The sequence below is a fragment of the Mycteria americana genome, chromosome 1, assembly GCF_035582795.1.
Source record: "Mycteria americana isolate JAX WOST 10 ecotype Jacksonville Zoo and Gardens chromosome 1, USCA_MyAme_1.0, whole genome shotgun sequence".
In the NCBI taxonomy this organism is placed as follows: Eukaryota; Metazoa; Chordata; class Aves; order Ciconiiformes; family Ciconiidae; genus Mycteria; species Mycteria americana.
The window spans coordinates 133,447,788-133,463,318 of NC_134365.1; the positions used below are offsets into that span (position 1 = coordinate 133,447,788).

The 15,531-nt window shown below is 39.2% G+C and overlaps 1 protein-coding gene across 4 annotated transcripts in view; it reads right to left on the reverse strand.

Moving 5' to 3' along the window:
- POLA1 (DNA polymerase alpha 1, catalytic subunit) overlaps window positions 1-15,531 on the reverse strand; it is a 208,341-nt gene that overhangs the window by 129,289 nt on the left and 63,521 nt on the right. For all 4 annotated transcript variants that reach the window (XM_075520887.1, XM_075520905.1, XM_075520897.1 and 1 more), the window contains 2 exons: window positions 2,972-3,004; window positions 1,316-1,408 (listed from right to left, as the gene is read on the reverse strand). In XM_075520887.1, the coding sequence (XP_075377002.1) occupies window positions 1,316-1,408; window positions 2,972-3,004 (126 nt within the window). The remainder of the gene's footprint in view (window positions 1-1,315; window positions 1,409-2,971; window positions 3,005-15,531) is intronic.

The window sequence follows — 15,531 nt, forward strand, 5'->3', positions numbered from 1 at the left end:
GAAAAAAACCTCTATGTTTCCTTTGGTTTTTTTAGAGCTTCCATAGCTCTCATTTTCATCACAATTTCTTCCATCTTTCAAAAACAATGTCTCTCACATCTTTTCTTTAAAGTGTTCTGAAACACTTCTCAGTTCTCTTCCACAATTTCAGAGCCACAAAACTTCTACATCGTCAATTGCCAACTGCTAATCAAAAAGGTCTCTCCCATATCTGGTATACCTTGGAAATTAATATTTTAATTTACCACTGGAAATTTGACAGCACATAGAGTGTAATACATACTACATAACTAAACAAAACTAAGCTGACAGACATCTCTCACGTCAAAACAAAAATCATTAAAATCAAAATTGTGTTCACGTTGTAATTGGAACTAATATGGAAGAATTGTACCTTACATTTTGGCTTATCAAGTATTCAGATAGCCTCCTGGTAACTTACAATTGGTAAAAAAGCTCATTATACAATGAAATGTTTCATTTTAACTTAATCACTTTTAAAAATGCACAGAGTAGCTACACCTGAAGATAGGGCACTCTGAGCTTTTACTACTCCATAGTTTCCATACATGGTCACGTTCTTCTTCCTCATGGCCTATTCTCTGCTTATGCCACAGAGTCCTCTCTTAGTACTGTCTGCTCCAGTCAGTGTTACAACACAGACACATAGGCGTGCTGGTTTTGGCTGGGACAGAGTTAATTTTCTTTAGAGTAGCTAGTATGGGGCTATGTTTTGGATTTGTGCTGGAAACAGTGTTGATAACACAGGGATGTTTTAGTTACTGCTGAGCAGTGCCTACACAGAGTCAAGGCCCCTTCTGCTTCTCACCCCACCCCACCAGCGAGCAGGCTGGGGGAGCACAAGAAGCTGGGAGGGGACACAGCTGGGACAGCTGACCCCAACTGACCAAAGGGATATCCCAGACCAAATGGAGTCATGCCCAGTATATACAGCTGGGGGAAGAAGAAGGAAGGGGGGAACATTCAGAGTGATGGTGTTTTGTCTTCCCAAGTAACCATTACGCGTGATGGAGCCCTGCTTTCCTGGAGATGGCTGAACACCTGCCTGCCCATGGGAAGCAGTGAATGAATTCCTTGTTTGGCTTTGCTTGCATGTGCGGCTTTTGCTTTACCTATTAAACTGTCTCTATCTCAACCCATGAGTTTTCTCACTTTTACCCTTCTGATTCTCTCCCCCATCCTGCTGGGGGGGAGTGAGCGAGTGGCTGTGTGGTGCCTAGTTGCTGGCTGGGCAGTAGGACAGTAGAGAGTAAACCACGACAGTAGGAAGCTTTAAAAGGGAAACATTCCTTACCTTGTTCCCCAGCTTGAAGACCTCATCCAAATTGGTGCTGTTAGTGTTTATCATAATGGAATCTGTGTCTCCATAAATCACTTCAAGGTTCATCTAAATGAAACAAATTGCTTTGAAAAACAAAACAGAACCACTCCATCTTTTTGAAGTCCCACCTCATTTTCAGGATTCAAAAAGATCATTGTCCATATATTATCCCTTAAATACTACAAAGCAGAAAAACGTAAAATAAGTTTTTACTCAGAATTCTGTATATTTCATTAAGACATATTTGAATTTAAAGAGAATAATGAAACTTAAACCACTGATACGTTTAAAAAAAAGTCACTGTTCAGTTGTGTACATAAGTAGTTAAAATTTTACTAAATGAACGCCAGAAAAATAAGTCAGTGAACAAGTCCAATCTTGAGAAACAGCAGCAACTCTAATCAGAAATAACTTTGGACTGCTAGGATACAAGAAGATCACTTAGACTCAAAGACTGCTGGACAAATTCAGGCTATCAGATAAGTCATTTAGCTAATGTTCTTGAAAGATAATACTACAGTCAGGTATCCTATCCCATTTGTAGCCATCACAATAGTATTGCAAAAGTTATTCTGGATTAAAAAGAAAAAAACAAAACAAAACTTAGATAATCTATTTAAAATAAATCTAGTTAAAGTATTGGCTAGTAGATACAGTAACTGAGAATACCACAGTACTGTTTAGATTAGGCTGCTCTTTTTCAGATTATGCACATGCCTTCGTATTTCCATCTTCCCACTCCCATCTTTTTCCTTCTGCTGTAATCTAATTACCTGTGTTAGTCCTCCCCTGGGCAGCAGATCTCTCAGGGAAAAAGGCTTTCCTTTTGGATCTAGTTACTATGACCCACAAGTTTTGTATCCCCAGGTTGAACTACTGAACAATTACACCTGGAGATGAACACAAACACCTACTTGATTGCTTCTCTCTGACTGACGCTCTGACCTTCATATCATCTCTCATTCTGATCCTTGTATCAATTCAAATACGCTACTTGGAAAAGGTTGTGTTCAAACACCAGCCAGAGTGCCATAATACTCTGGGATAATGGAGCAAACTCTAGACAAATTGAAGCACGTAAAGAAGCCCAAGGTAAATATGAAAGGCATAGCAAGGAAAAACATGAAAAGAAAAATTGTCAACACAAGTAAATGTCACCAAAAAAATGGGCAGATGCATCCAATTATATAATATTAACTTGAAAAAATGAAAACCTGATGTCTTCACTGGTGGAAAATCAATGCAGCTGTAAAAACTGCAGCATGGCTATGTCCATGTTAAACTCCATATAGTCAAAAAACCACCCTGTGACAGAGTTTAAAGGATGCCAAAAAATAAACGGTAATAAAACACTAGAACGCATGGTGTAACAGGTCTATGAGTAAACTCTAATTAGCACTGTTGCTAATTTGCTTGAAACAGTCGCACATAGGCTTCAAGCAGGGGCCAGATCATATCTGTGGTAGGAAAAGAAAAAAGCCACAATCCATTAGGAAGGATTACATTTGTAAACCAGGCATCCTAAGAAGTTATTTCAGGTCTGTTTGGGTTACAGTTCTCCTAGAATAAAAAAATTTCACCAGGTGTGCTCTTTAAGGGTTGTTGTTTAATGAAAATGCTCAGCATTACCTTTTGCACCATCTCCTTGGTATGCATCAAAATCTGAAATAAAAAAAAAATAATCAAAGATTAGCGTATGATATAATTACAAGCTAACACATGCAAACATATCCATTAGATTGCTAACTCCAAATGCTCCCACCTTTCAAAACAAAGCAAACCACCTCTCTCCTGGCAACACACAGTCACCTCAATACTCCTATTACACGAGTAAATTCTCATCTGACCTTGTATTAATGCTATTATTAACTCCCCTAAAACAGGATTAAAACAAATCTCAAAACTGCATGTGCACACACACATTCTACCTTAGGGAAAAAAAGAACATTGAATCAAATGCTCAAATAAAGCCTAATCAGGAAGTGCCAGAATTAAGCCTCTTTCAGTAATTTAGGTCAGCTGTCTCCTTCATATCCATCATCTTATCTCTTGATGTCACTCAGTTTTTTCCCAAAAACGTCCTGTCTTATTCAGTACAGCCTGGATGGTGCTCACTTAACAAGAACCTAGTCAAAAGGTTGATTACCCTTGTAATGATCTCAAATTGGGTCATCAGAAAGCAAACTCCTTAGGGAAACCAGACCTGGGACAAGGAGCTGGGACAGAGATAGGATACAGGTGTTGAATCAATGGGCAAATCTGTGTGTAACCAGGTTTGTTCCTCAGCCAAGAGTGCATCTCAAGTTCCCCAAATGCTCTGAATAGCAATTCTCTGAACCTTATAAAGAGCTATAGAGACTTCACATGAGTAGGCCACTGCTTCCATCTCTAATACTGGTCAGCATAGTGGAGAGGGGTGGAAGAGCATACCATCTGACGTCACAGATACGGCTGTAGCACAGAAAAGACAAAGTAAAACTAGCTTGATGAACAGAAATGTGTAGCTGCTGCAGCAACAAGGGCTTGGTGAAGTTTGCACAGCTGCATGAGAACCAACATCTGGTCCATTCCTTCAGTCACCTGGCCATGTTTCCACTGTATTCCCCATTTCCTTTCTCATCAACATCCTGGTGCTCTAGCACACAGCTCCAGATTCCACCTGGTTAGTCCCAGTTCCCTGGTTTCAGTCCTTTCCATCCCCACTCAGCATAAACCTCTGTTCTTTTTCAGCTAGTCCTGCTACTCGTATACATTCAGACTTCTAATTTTCTTAAACAGGATTACTTCAAACCACTTGTTACAGCAATGACAGATCAGAGTCTATTAGGGGAATCCGAACAGTTTGGTACTTCTAGCTTTAAAGATAGTCAGGCCACACACTATTTTAACAGGTTATATTAAATTTAGTAACCTAGTCTAAGTTTTTTTATTTTTCATACATTAAATTGTAATACTCCTTGCCCATATTTGCCAAAAAGGCAGAATTATGACTTGTAGTCAAGAAGTCTGTGACAGGGAGCTGAGCGGTAGAAATCAGCAGGGATGAGGAAAGAAAAAGGGTGAACAGGGAAGAGCTGGCCATGCTCAGTGGGAATAACACCATCTTCAAGGAAATCTCATGACTTTCATAAGCCCAAGTAGCCTAAAATGAATCCAAGAGTCTTGACTATCGCTATATTGACTATTGCTACTGCAGCAAGCAATTCTAAAACAAAGGTGAAATGTCCACCTCCACATAACAGTACACAAACAGGATGACACCACCGTCATTCATTCAACATTAACAGCAAGTTTCTTTAATATTTCTGAACCTTTAGACAACCACAGTGATGAATACTAGAGTATGATGCTCCACTATGCTTTTTCAGTTTGTTTTACATTGTGCACCAAAAGCTATATTCCCCTGGCATTCTTAGTTTCGCAATGCTTGACTTTGCAAACTTAATATTCTGTTTCAACATAGTTTCTGTTCAGACACATTTTCTAGCCACTTTCATCTTCAAAGAAGAAGTCGCTGCACCTAAGGATGGACTCACTCTCCCAAAGTACAAACACATGAACTAAGCAAACATAAAATACCATACCCTTCAAGGCACTTAAGGAAAGGTTAGGTTCCAAACCATGAGATAACTTTGACACAGCTGACTCACAATGAATGTCCTTATCAGGGTTATTCCTCAAGCACTTATGGATACCTATGGATTTACACTCTCTGGGTCAAGTTCAAAACATCCAGTTGGTTTAAAGACCATACACTGATGCTGCAAACTAGATACTCCGACAATGTGATGGCTGAACTCTGCTGAAGTCCCAAACTGCAAAAAAAGCTCAGCTGGCCTCAATCTTCTGTGTAGACAAAGAACAACGGGAAAATGGTGAGTCTTAACTGCAGATTCACTCTAGGCTGTATGTGCTCAGGCACACCCGATTCCATTTTAATCAGAAGCTTAAAAAAAGATATTCCACTCCTATTCATCTCCTAGTGAGTGATTCAGGCGGCACTGCCCCACCACCTTTCCATGGCGTTTTAAAATTATTCTAAAGACACATATCACTGGTACATGACATCAAATTTCATATACAGTAATCAGAATTCCAGATTATTCACCATCCCCCCCTTTCTCTCACTTATTAGCTAATTCCTACAGAGAAAGGTTATACCTTTCCCTTAGTACTCCAAAAGCAAACAGGAGTTCCTGACACAAAATTAAAAAATTGGACAGAGAAATGAAGAGTTTACATGTAAAAGAAAAGAAGGCCCACCATTTTTTCCCTTGATAATCTCTGGCAATTTCTACTTCATTCTCTGAAATAATGCTATCTATTAATAGTTAGAGAGATAACTTTTTTTTTTTTAAATAGGATTACCCCCTACTAAAAAAATTGTTTGGCTGTGCAAAGACAATTTCTCAACTGTCTCCAAGGACAGCAGTGGATGTAGGTAATAACAAGAGGGTCATAGAGAAGTTAGCTTCATCAAGTGACTGGCATATGCTAGTGCTATGCATTCTGACAGGAGATCACTTGTAAGTGCCAACAGCTACAAAACAGAAGGTTTTAAAGGCTTGCTAAATTCATTAATAAGGCAGTCAGTAGTTATCTGATTTCACAGCAACACCTGCATATTTATCTTCTCATTACCAATTGGATGATGGAATTTTTTTCAAGCACATTTCAAAAATCTGCCAACTTCAAGTGTAGAAAAAAAAATAAACTTTGTAGTTAATTTTTCCCTTAACAAAGTACAGCTGTTGAGAATAATTGTTCAAGATCTTACCCTGTAATGTCAACTGCAGCAGAACAAAGAGTATTTAATTAGCAAATCTATCCAGTAATTCAACACCTATTATATAAAATGCCTTCGTGATTTTATTCAGGATAATTTGCTAAGAGGGTTATTACTGACATTCAGATGAAATTTAAAATTCCTACGCAAGTCGAGTCATAATAGCAGTAATGATCCCCCCAATCAGGAGATACTGTGTCACACAAGGTTCTTTTGCAATGCAGCAGCCGATTTCCTGACTTCTTAATTCCTGGGCTCAGCTCAGTGAGAGCCCTTCATGCCAATATTTCAGTCAGCAATACATCCTTAATGGGACTCTATTAAAATACCTAGAATAAAAATGACTTTTTTTTTTGGTTAAAAAGAATGACAGCACTGCTATCATATCAATCATTAGCAGTTTCTCAGAAATGCACAGCAAAGGAAGGGAGGTTTATAGTGAGGCTGGGAAGACAGAAGAAAGAAGGAAGAGAATAGGAAAATTGTTACTCGGTAGTTTCCTTTTGCAAATAATATTGCGCTGCTCATGAGAGCTGGATTGTCTCCTATTGCAGGCAATCCAAGTAGGAAGAATTAATTGCCTGGCAACCCATCTGTACAGCCATGCCCCCTCCCCCCCAGCAAACATATACTTCTAAAAACCTGTGAACTTCTCAGCACACTGAACATCTGTGAAATTCTATTTTAACTTTTTTCTTGTAAAAGCAAGACTAGCAACATACATTCTCTCGCCCATGAACTGTGAGTCAATATAAACTGAGACTGTATTTGCAGACAAGCAATCAAACTGCAAAATTCCCTGTCCTAATTCTACTCCAACTCACTAATTACTTATTTAAATGAGGACACAATCTAAGAAAGGGAACGATTAGAAATAAATAAATATACAAAGAACAGCTTTACCATTATCCATTAAATAAAATAATTTTAAATATACCTTATTTAAAAAACACTAAAGAGTACCTTCTGACGAGAGGATGCTTATGTGAAAACAAGTTAAGATAGTTTCCCAAGTTAAAAAATGATGGGATAGGGCACAAAACCAACATGCTGATGCAAAGATTTCTCCTGAAGACACACAAATTTTCTGTAGATTCCTGGGGCTGCAGGTGTGAAGGAACAGAAAGGGCAACTTAAGACCAGACTGAAAAGACTGACCGGAATGATTACAAAAATATTGCACTAAAGATGCATACAAAAAAAAAAAAAAAAAAAAAAACCCAAAATCAAACAATCACGCATTCGCTTTGCACAAGGAGAAAAACTAACACTCTTAGGGCCTTGGAAAAACTGTCTTTTTTGAAGACTACCTGGAGTTATCTAGTGTAGGCTTGATATTTTTTTCCACCTCAGCTGTTTACTTGTACAATTACATAGTAAGAAAATAATTCTGTCATCAGCTTTAGTAATTCATATTAGCTAGTCCTTCCCATGACACAGAAGAACAAACGGGCAGGAAGAACTGTGTTCCAGTATGTAACACCACTCAGTAATCTACACAAAAGTATTTGTGAACCTCTGTATTTTTGCAACCTATTCATTAGCTTTGCTAGTATTTTGAGATAAGTAGCCTCTAGCACTGATAAACCACAGCCACAGGATGCTGCAAAAAGATTTTATTAAGGAGGATTTTCAAAAAAGGTTTCTATCGCTGGACAAAAAGGCACATATGTCATAAGCAAAAGTGAAAGAAAGATGGAAGCCTCATTTGCCACAAGGAACAAAGCATCGCAATGTAACCTTTTCGTTAGACAATGGACTTGATTTAGAGAAGTCTGGAGTGACCAGATTCAAGTAGTTAATAAATATGTTTGTTTCAAAGAGCTTTTACCGAGTATTTGCTGTACTTAGATAATGCATTCAAAGTTACACTGCCCAAAAATGTACACTCTTAGGAAATGTTAACAGCATCAGAAATGCACCCCACACTGCCAAAATTTTTCCTTCCAAGTTTTTTTTTTTTTTTTTTTTTCAGAAACGCTGAAATTAACTGTCCATACTCCACCCCAACAAAGCTGACAGACATTAATACAACTTTGATAGATGCTGCGTATAAAACCAGAATTGGATAGTACACCAATAGCAAAGGGAAAACAGTTCCAAGTGCTGTAGCAGTGCACACAAAGATCCAGTGATACATGTCTACATGGCAACAAAAGGTAGGATCTTCTGCCTCACAAACAACAGAAAACGCACAAAAAAGGCAGCAATAGAAATGTGCTGAACACAACAAAAATCATGTGTACCTTTGTCACATTTTGACAAGGAATGCAAAGGTGACAGTAAAACACTGAAGATTATGATGTGCATTATATTACAGCTTGAAGACAATGTTCCCTTAGTGCCAGAAACAATTATATCTTTAAAATTCTACAGTATTTCAAGTATTTGTGGTGAGTTTCGTTGAAGAAAACAGGAAAACGAGAATTAATTCCTTACTAAGTTGTACAATTATTGGTTATTCTGCACAATAGATTATGAACCACGCTATACTAAAGCAAATTTTGCCTGTTTTGGAAAGGATTATCTTGGTATTAGGATGAAAGAAAAAACAATGAAACATACTCCTACAGCTTTGGACAAAAGTTAAAAAAAAAAACCCCACCCAAAAACTTGTGTTGGAAATTCATTTAAAATCTTGGAAATGGAGAAACTGAGTGCTCAACAATGAAGTTGAACACTTGAGTACGTAGAAGGTAACTGACCCACTTTGGACCTCACTTTGTGTTCCCAGAAGCAATAAGACTATAATGTCCAGGTGGATGACTAGCTGTGAAAGACTTACGTATGGCATGGGCATCTCCTGACCCTCCAGAGTCAGTAACACTCCTTCCAGAGAAACCAAACACCAGAACCAGTGGCAGTTCCTAGAGAAGCACCAGGGCTCACAGCCCACCCACGGAATTATTTTCTTTCTGACCAACTCATTCAAAATTGAAAACCTAAAACAAATGAAGGAGCAGGGAAATCTTTTCCCTGTTTCACTCCGTGAAAAAACAAGATGCACAACACCTAAAACCCCTTGAAGAACATGGTACTCAAACCAATTTCAGCTCATTAACTCTTATGAATATTTTTTTATTTAAATCCATTAAATAAATGTATGCTTGATGAACATTTTGTACTTAACCGCAAGACGCAAAGGTAGCTTTGCTTAATAAGAAAACCTTTTGTGCATTTCAAGTACACTGCAACTACATCAAAAGCTAACAGTATCATAAACCACAAGTAAAAACACTTCTAATAAGCAAGAATATGACAAGCATCATTTACTATTTCCTAATAAAACCAAAACGTATTAAGTTATTCAATATTTAAATGCATACAGACAAGTATATCCTCCTTAGAGAAAACAGCAGCATTTGTTTCAGTGAAATGAACAAACATTTAGACAGGAAAGCTTTATTTTGCTTTGTTTCCCAAATTGAACTGGTTTAACACATTCAGCAACAGAGAATCAGCCTTTCACTAGAAAAAAGAAAGTGACAAGAACAGTAAATAATTAAAATGAATTACTTGTAAACCAAGGTTTCCTGTTTGGTGAGACAAGTTAGAATCCAGCCAAGGTTTAAACTAGAGCACAGAGATTTTCCTCCGAATAACAGCAAAATCTGTTCCTGTGGAGGAAAGAATAACCATACCATCCTCCACATCAGGTTTAAGTTTTAGAAATTATCCTTCAAATATATAAGCGTTTCTCTCGATCTTGAGGTAATAGGAATGTAAGTACTGTCTCATCTCCCAGATAAGTTACTCTCATAGCCATATAACTAGAAGTCCTAGAGAAATCAGGGAGTAGGTCTCAGAATCAACAGCAAAGACAGTTTTTAAAAAAGATCAAGTATTTCTGTAAACCAGAAAAAGAAATAAACCTAATACTCTAAAGACTGACTTCTTTTTTAAGCAGCGGATAAACTCAGTGCACTATCCAAAATGATGACAAATTCCTTGAGAATCAAATCTCCCCCCCCCCCTTTTTTTTTTTGAGTAAAAAGCAGAAAACAGGACTTACAACTCTGTAAGGCCCTCCTCCCTTATCTTCCAACTGTTGAAGAAAATTTCATTACAAAAATAAAGGTGTGTTGTAAGAAAGGCTCTTTAAGGCAAGAAGGGAGTACAGAGTTGGCAGGAAATGAACCTGGATTACTTTACTAAGGTTCTCCTGGTCAGTGTCTTTTAACTAATAACCACAACTTGTGTGCTTGGAGAAAAGGGAGGGGCTGGGGGAAGACAAGCAAGTGCTAAAGAGAAACACAGATGCAGAAAACACTTGCTACCTGATGAGCATTCTTCAAAGAAAAAGGACTTCTACTGAAAAACATATGCTGCTTCTTGAAGAACCACAGGCATTTTGCAACAGGTATACTGAACAGAGCAAGGCAACCTCTGTCTAGATACAGGTATATTCCCTGAAAAAAAATCCTGACATTTTATAGGAGATGAGAGGACACGCTAGTCTTGGTAATGAATAGATTGTGTGTGAACGTTGTGTCCATCAAAAAATCTTTGTAAGTGGTTTGAACTGCTTTAAAACTAAACTGTTCTTTCATCATGACTAAGTGGTTGTCTATCAAAGCAACATCTATTCAAACGCAGGGAAGTATTTTAGCCTCTAATTACCCTCCAAAGAAAGTTTTCTTACCTAATTTCTTAAGTGTCATGCAAGATTTTCATAAAGCATATAATTTTGTTTCATTAAATCAGATATATTTAGACAACATGACAGTTGTTTTTATGAAGTTAAACAATACTCATCCATCCTCCATGGTTGCACAGCTGGTGTTGGTGGCAGGGTTTTGGTTTTTATGTTCATGGACCTCCCTTTGAGGACCAAGAATTGCTTGGACAAGGCAGGATCCATCTGACTGTGGGGCAAAATGATCTCTGCCAACAGGCTGCCCGACCTGGTGAGGAAAGCTTTAAACCAGGATTGACGGGGACAGGAGTGCATGTCCACGAAGAAGTTGCAAACCACGATGGGAAGCAAAGAGTGGGGCATGATGTGAACAGGAAGGACCTTATAATCAACAGCACAGGGCCAAAAGGGGCCCTCTTCAAGCATATCCATGCAAACGAGGGAGTGCCTACAAGACAGTGGTACGGAGAAAGCTCTCGCACTTTTTCAGGGCATCAGCAGGACATGGTGCCTCTCTGAAGGGCCTATACACTAATGCACATGGCACGGGGAACAAAGAGGAGGAACTGGAAGTCTGCGTGCAGTTACAGGGCTATGACTTCACTGGGACCATGGAAACATGAAGAAAAACATGAAGATCACGGGAGGTTCCTGAGGACTGGAATGTCAAAGCTATCCTCAAGATGGGCAAGGAGGAGGAGATTCCAGGGAACTAGAGGCTGGTCAGCCTCACCTCAAGCCCTGGGAAAAGGTGGTGGAGCAACCAATTGTGAAAACAACTGTTTTCCAGACACACAAAGCACAAGAAGGTGCTTGGGAGTGTTTGGTGTGGATTTGCAAAGGGCAAATCATGCTTCACCAAGCTGGTAGCCTTCTGTGAAGAGATGACTGGCTTGATGGACAAGGGGAGAGCAGTGGCTGCGGTTCCTCTTGACTTTCGTAAGGCTTTCAACTCTGTCTCCCATAGCATCCTCAAAGACAAACTGGTGAAGTATGGGCTAGGTAAGTAGACAGCGAGGTGGACTGAAAACAGCCCAGGCTCCATTGCTGTGCTTCAAGTGTTGTGATCAGTGGCACAAAGTCCAGGTGAGGCCAGTCCCTAGTGGCGTACCCCAGGGGTCGATACTGGGTCCAATCCTGCTTGGCATCTGTGTTAATGACTTGGAATCTCATCAAGTTCAACAAAGGGAAATAGCAAGTCCTGCACCAGGAGAGGAATAACCTCAAGCACCAGTAAATGATGGTGGCTGACTGGCTGGAAAGCAGCTTTGGAGGGAGGGACGTGATCATCCTGGTAGACATGGAGTTAGACGAGAGCCAACAACGTACCCTTGCGGCAAAGGCGGTCGTGGGCACCTTGGGCTGCATGAGACAGAGCATTACCAGCAGGTTCAAGGGAGGTGGTCCTTCCCCCTTTATGCAGCCCCGGAGAGACACATGTGGAGTGCTGCGTTCAGTTGAGCTCCCCGTTATGAGAATGGTGCATGCATACCGGAGCAAGTCAGGCACAGGACCACAAAGATAATTACAGGGCTTGGAGCATCTGCCATGTGAGGAGAGGCTGAGAGACCTGGGACTGCTCAGCCTGGAGAAGAGAAGGCTGGGGGAAGAGTCTTATCACTGTCTATGTATATCTGATAGCGGGAGTAAAGACGACTCTGGCAGACTCTCCTCATTGGTGCCCAGTGAAAGGACAAGACTCAATGAGCATAAATTGAATACAAAAAAATTCCTTGGAATATGAAGTCTTACATTGTCTAAATACAAGCAAAAGCTTCTGTACTGTAAAGATTGCAGGTTGCCCAGAGAGGCTGTGGAGTCTCCATGCTTGGAGATATTCAGATCCCAACTGGACATGGTCCTGACCAACCTGCTCTAGTTGAGCAGGGAGGACTGAACTAAACAATCTCGAGAGGCACCTTCCAACCTCAGCTATTCTATGAGTCTATGATCCTCAAAGATCTATCCTTACATATTCTTTACAGTTAAGGTAAATAGCTTAGGTTGTGTTCTACAGGTACCATTTTAAGAATCAAGTCATGTAAAAACATGGTCACCCCTCAACTAAGGGAACTTGGTACATGCAATTTTGAGTCTCACATAGAGCCAAGTCTGACAGAAGACATGATATCCTGATGGACAGACACCCTGAGTGACTCAGTGCCACCTTTAAGTTAGGTCGTCTCCCTACACTGAAGAAAAGGATCATTCTGAAAGCCTCCAAAATAATCTGGTGCAGATCTGGTATGTTGTAAGCCTCTCTGATTAAGGAAGGAGACATTCCTGTATGTTCAGCTTCCTAACTATACTGGGATGTTCAGGTTTCCACTAAGCTACTCAAATGCAAAAGATGATGTATACAAATGCCTAAAGGTTCGCAACCGTACTTAAACAAAGCACGGGGTGAAAGCAAGTCCTTTTAGGATTGCCTAAACAGGAAAAATAAAAAGAGAATCTGCTATAAGATTGCTGCAAGAAGAAGTAACAGAGTAAGTTTTTCATCATGCAGGAGCATATACACAAAGTGCTGGAAACCAGGAGAACTTGCTGCAAGTAGAGAAACTCTAGTCTTTGACACTGTGCCACCTTTCCTGGTTACAACAGGTAACAAAGAAATTCAACAAAGATTATTCCAATTCCAAAAAACGATGAAACCTGAATGAAATGAGCACTTGTAACAAATGAAGATTTTTACCAAGGTACCTATGCAGGACTAAATAACTACCAGTGCTCAAGTCTCAGAAACTCACAGCCACATTTGGTACTGATCACAGTGAAAAAGTAGGAGCAGGGCAGGTACCATCTCCAATACGTCCAAACACCAGCCACTGTATTGATGTGGCTCCTACATAGTCTCTTCAGACTAGCCCCTGTGGCAGCTCTTAACTGCCTTCTTAGGTGGCATCAAGGAAAGAAAACAGTTTCAACTCTACATGGGACACTTAACCTTTCCTGCTTCAGGCAGGACCTAGTGATTGCTCCAATGATGTGCAAAGACAACGAGGAACATGCATGGTTAATAGCATGAAGGCTCAGTCAGATTTCCTATTTGTTCAGCGTGACCTCTGTACAGCACTTGATGAAGCTGGCTTGGATATAGATGGAAAGAGCTCCTGAGTGTCAGTCAGACACAGTCTTTTTAGATTATCTCTTCAAAATGAGCTTCTTGAATTCTCTAGGTATGTCTGACAAAAAAATGAAGATGGAGCTCCTCAGGACATAAAAGACCCCCAGAAAACAAAGTAAGCATTTACAAAGCATGTCAGAAATAAAATCTACTGGCCTACCAGATGAGTATAAGATGTATGGCTAATTTCTGCCATACACTTAGATCTCAATGTAGAAATAAAAATATATTGGGGGGGGAAGCTCATTTAAGGTTTTTAGCTATTTTTAAACTAACTACAAAAGAAAATTACTAGTTAACAATCCTAAATTGCTTGTTAAATAGGGCTTGCAATTGTAAGTCAGGAATAGGAACTGTAGGGTGGGTTGGGGCAACTTCACCTTCCAGACTTTTCCTACAAGGACACAGGAGGAAAAAAAAGAGCCCATGTCAATGGAAACTATTGCCTATCCACAGACATCCACAGTAACATACATATTATAGACACTTAAAAGAGCTAAGGATGGAACCATATTTGATGTCATGGAGCTCCTGTAGAAACAGAAACATGCTCCATGACACAATTTTGTGAGTACTCCAATTGAGAAAAGCTGAGTTTCATGCAAAAGCAAATTCCTGAAAGGGACCACCTTTTTATCGGCCTTTAAGATTTCAGCAGTTAATGGTTAATTAGTCAATTACCTGAAATTGCAGTCTAGGGCATTTTTAATACCATTTGTAGCCTGTCTCATAACCGAGGACACTTGCACCGTTTTTAAAAACAGAACAAAGTCAGAGGCTTATCAAAGCATTCAATTTAATTTTTCAGGACTATGAACTCATGCAAAGAAATGACAGTTTCAGGAGTTACTTTTATGCATTAGTCTGTCGTTAAGCTCTCCACGTACAGCCCACCCATTTCAGTATTTAGAGTTTAGAAATTAATAGCAGTATGGCTTCATTACTAGTGAAGCCAAGTTGTTAAGTCATCATTGTATAATACCACAGGATACGGATTTGTTTGTTAATTGTAAAGAATACGGAAATATGAAGACTAGGAAAACAAACAAATGTATGTTACCTTTCAACGTGACCCTCTAGGAATCCAATCCAAATACTGACTTTTAGCCACATATCGGATTAAAGTAGTGGAGTTTTGCCACTCATTCAATCCACATAATTCGCCTAAAATGATACTGCTCAACAGGAATACATTTCTATTCTAATGATGGAAAAACCTTAATTACAAATGCAACTAAAGCATGCTACCTCCATAAATCCATTACTGCAAGAGAGGCATGCTGATTATTTTTTAAATCCTTAATTTGTCATTTAGACCTACTGTTATCTCATTTGTAAAGAATTCAAAACACATTTGCACAAAACTAGATTTCTAAAACATTAACAATGTTTATAAATCTCCCACTTATTTCCCTACAATTTGACAGGATTGATTTCATGCTACATACTTTAACTCAATCAATCTTTGACTTTGGAAATTTTCATTTAAATTCTTCATCCCACAAATTCTGTTAAAGAAAGAACATCACAACCTAAAGGTTTTGTTTAATCTAAAAACATAGCTAACAAGCTTTCCTACTTCCTATTACAGGAGTTTGAATCATTAATAAAAAAACTCAGCTTTCACTCATATGCCAAGG